Below are 1,648 nucleotides of genomic sequence, written 5' to 3' on the forward strand. Positions count from 1 at the left end.
CCCGCAAATTTTGATATGTTGTATTTTGATTTTCATTCATTACTTTTTAATTTCCCTTGAGACTTCCTCTTTGATCCGTGGATTATATAGAAGTGTGTTGTTTAATTTCCAAATGTTTGGAGACTTTCCTGTTACCTTTCTGTTACTGATTTCTAGTTTGATGCTATTATAATCAGGGAACATATGCTGTATGATTTCAATTTATTAAGGTTTGTTTTATGACCCTGGAGAATGTAGCACAGGTGCTTGAAGAGAATGTGTATTCTATTAGTGTTTGGCTGCAGTAGGATGGGTATGTTCAGTTAGGACACCCTTTTCTTGTTCCTTTGATTAAGGGGAGCAGGCTTTTCTTAGAGCTTTTTTTGTCTGTAGCTATTGATGGTTCTGAGTTATAAGCTTTTCTAGTGCCCTGTTTGTGGTATATGGGAGGGAAAATGAAACCCAGGGAACTCACCACTGTGTTGTTCCTTAGGCCCCGAGGTCTGTGGACTGTCTGCCTTTCCTTTTTACCTTTCAGAGTCTTTCTATTTGTATTTGCTGTTATGTCATTTTTTCCCTGGTCTCTTCTACATTCATTATTCTCTTCTACCTGTATTTTCCTGTATTAACTTTGTTAATTTACATTTTGCTAGGGAAGCATCTGTTTCACATCAATATTAAAATATGTTGCTATACAGTTATGCATAATATCCCGCAATAACTACTTTGAAACACTGCCTCATCTGGGAAAGATTCTCATTCTGTCTCTCTCTCCCTCTCCCTCCCTCCCTCCCTCTCTCTCTCTCTCTCTCTCTTTCTCTTTCTGTGTGTGTGTGTGTGTGTGTGTGTGTGTGTATGTTTTTAAACTCTTCTTTATCTCATTTGCTAGGGGATTATCTGTGACATCGGTCATTTTAAAGGACCAGCTCTTTGTTTTCTTTAAACTCCCATTGTTATATTTATTTGACTTATTTAAGGTTTTTATTAATTACTATTTTCCTTTTGGGGGGTTGCTTCGTTTTGTTTTTTTCTACTTCTGATGTTTTAGATTGAATACTTAGCTCTTCTTTGTTTTATTTATTTATTTATTGTATAAAACATTTACTTTGTTGGTCTTTGGGGGCAGTTTGATACATCACCAGTGTATTACAGCTGAGCCATTAATCTTGTAGCTTCCTCACCATTAACTGGTTCATTTTTATGACACTGCTGAGGAATCAGCTGTTTCTGCAGAGGTTCAAGAGAAAGGCCTTTTAAGAAATGTGCAGGTTCCTTTTGTATATCTACAGAAGCTGTTTCCACTCTATTAACTTTTTCATCATTCACAATGTTTATCTTCCTAAGATTAGTGGTAACTGGTTTTGCTGTATTTTTTAACCTTAAAGTTTTTTGGCTGGCTCTACGGAATACATTCCTGGACTTCTGCCCTCTTAGTTTGTTCTTGGCCATTGTCTTTGATATCCTCGTTCAGCTGCTCAAGCTCCAGGTGATACCATCTGCACCTGTTGTATTTATTTTTAATTAAAAATAAAGCCATTTAAATCTATAAATTTCACTCTGTATACAACTTTAGCGTGTTCCATGACTTCTGGTAAAAATTGTTTAGCTTCTGTATTGATTTCCGACTTTGATCCTGGGTTATTTAGCAAAGTGTTTCTTTTTTTTTTTT

The 1,648-nt window shown here is 35.9% G+C and overlaps 1 protein-coding gene across 1 annotated transcript; it reads right to left on the reverse strand.

Annotated features, from left to right (window-relative positions):
- Positions 1 to 1,125: 1,125 nt before the first annotated feature.
- Positions 1,126 to 1,428, reverse strand: LOC307069206 (ribosomal biogenesis factor-like; the record flags this gene model as incomplete). The annotated part of the gene is made up of 1 exon (XM_079727395.1): positions 1,126 to 1,428. The coding sequence occupies one exon, from the start codon at positions 1,426 to 1,428 to the stop codon at positions 1,126 to 1,128; it is 303 nt and encodes a 100-aa protein (XP_079583521.1).
- Positions 1,429 to 1,648: the final 220 nt, after the last annotated feature.

This window comes from Hyperoodon ampullatus, assembly GCF_949752795.1.
Source record: "Hyperoodon ampullatus genome assembly, chromosome: X".
NCBI classification, from domain to species: Eukaryota; Metazoa; Chordata; class Mammalia; order Artiodactyla; family Ziphiidae; genus Hyperoodon; species Hyperoodon ampullatus.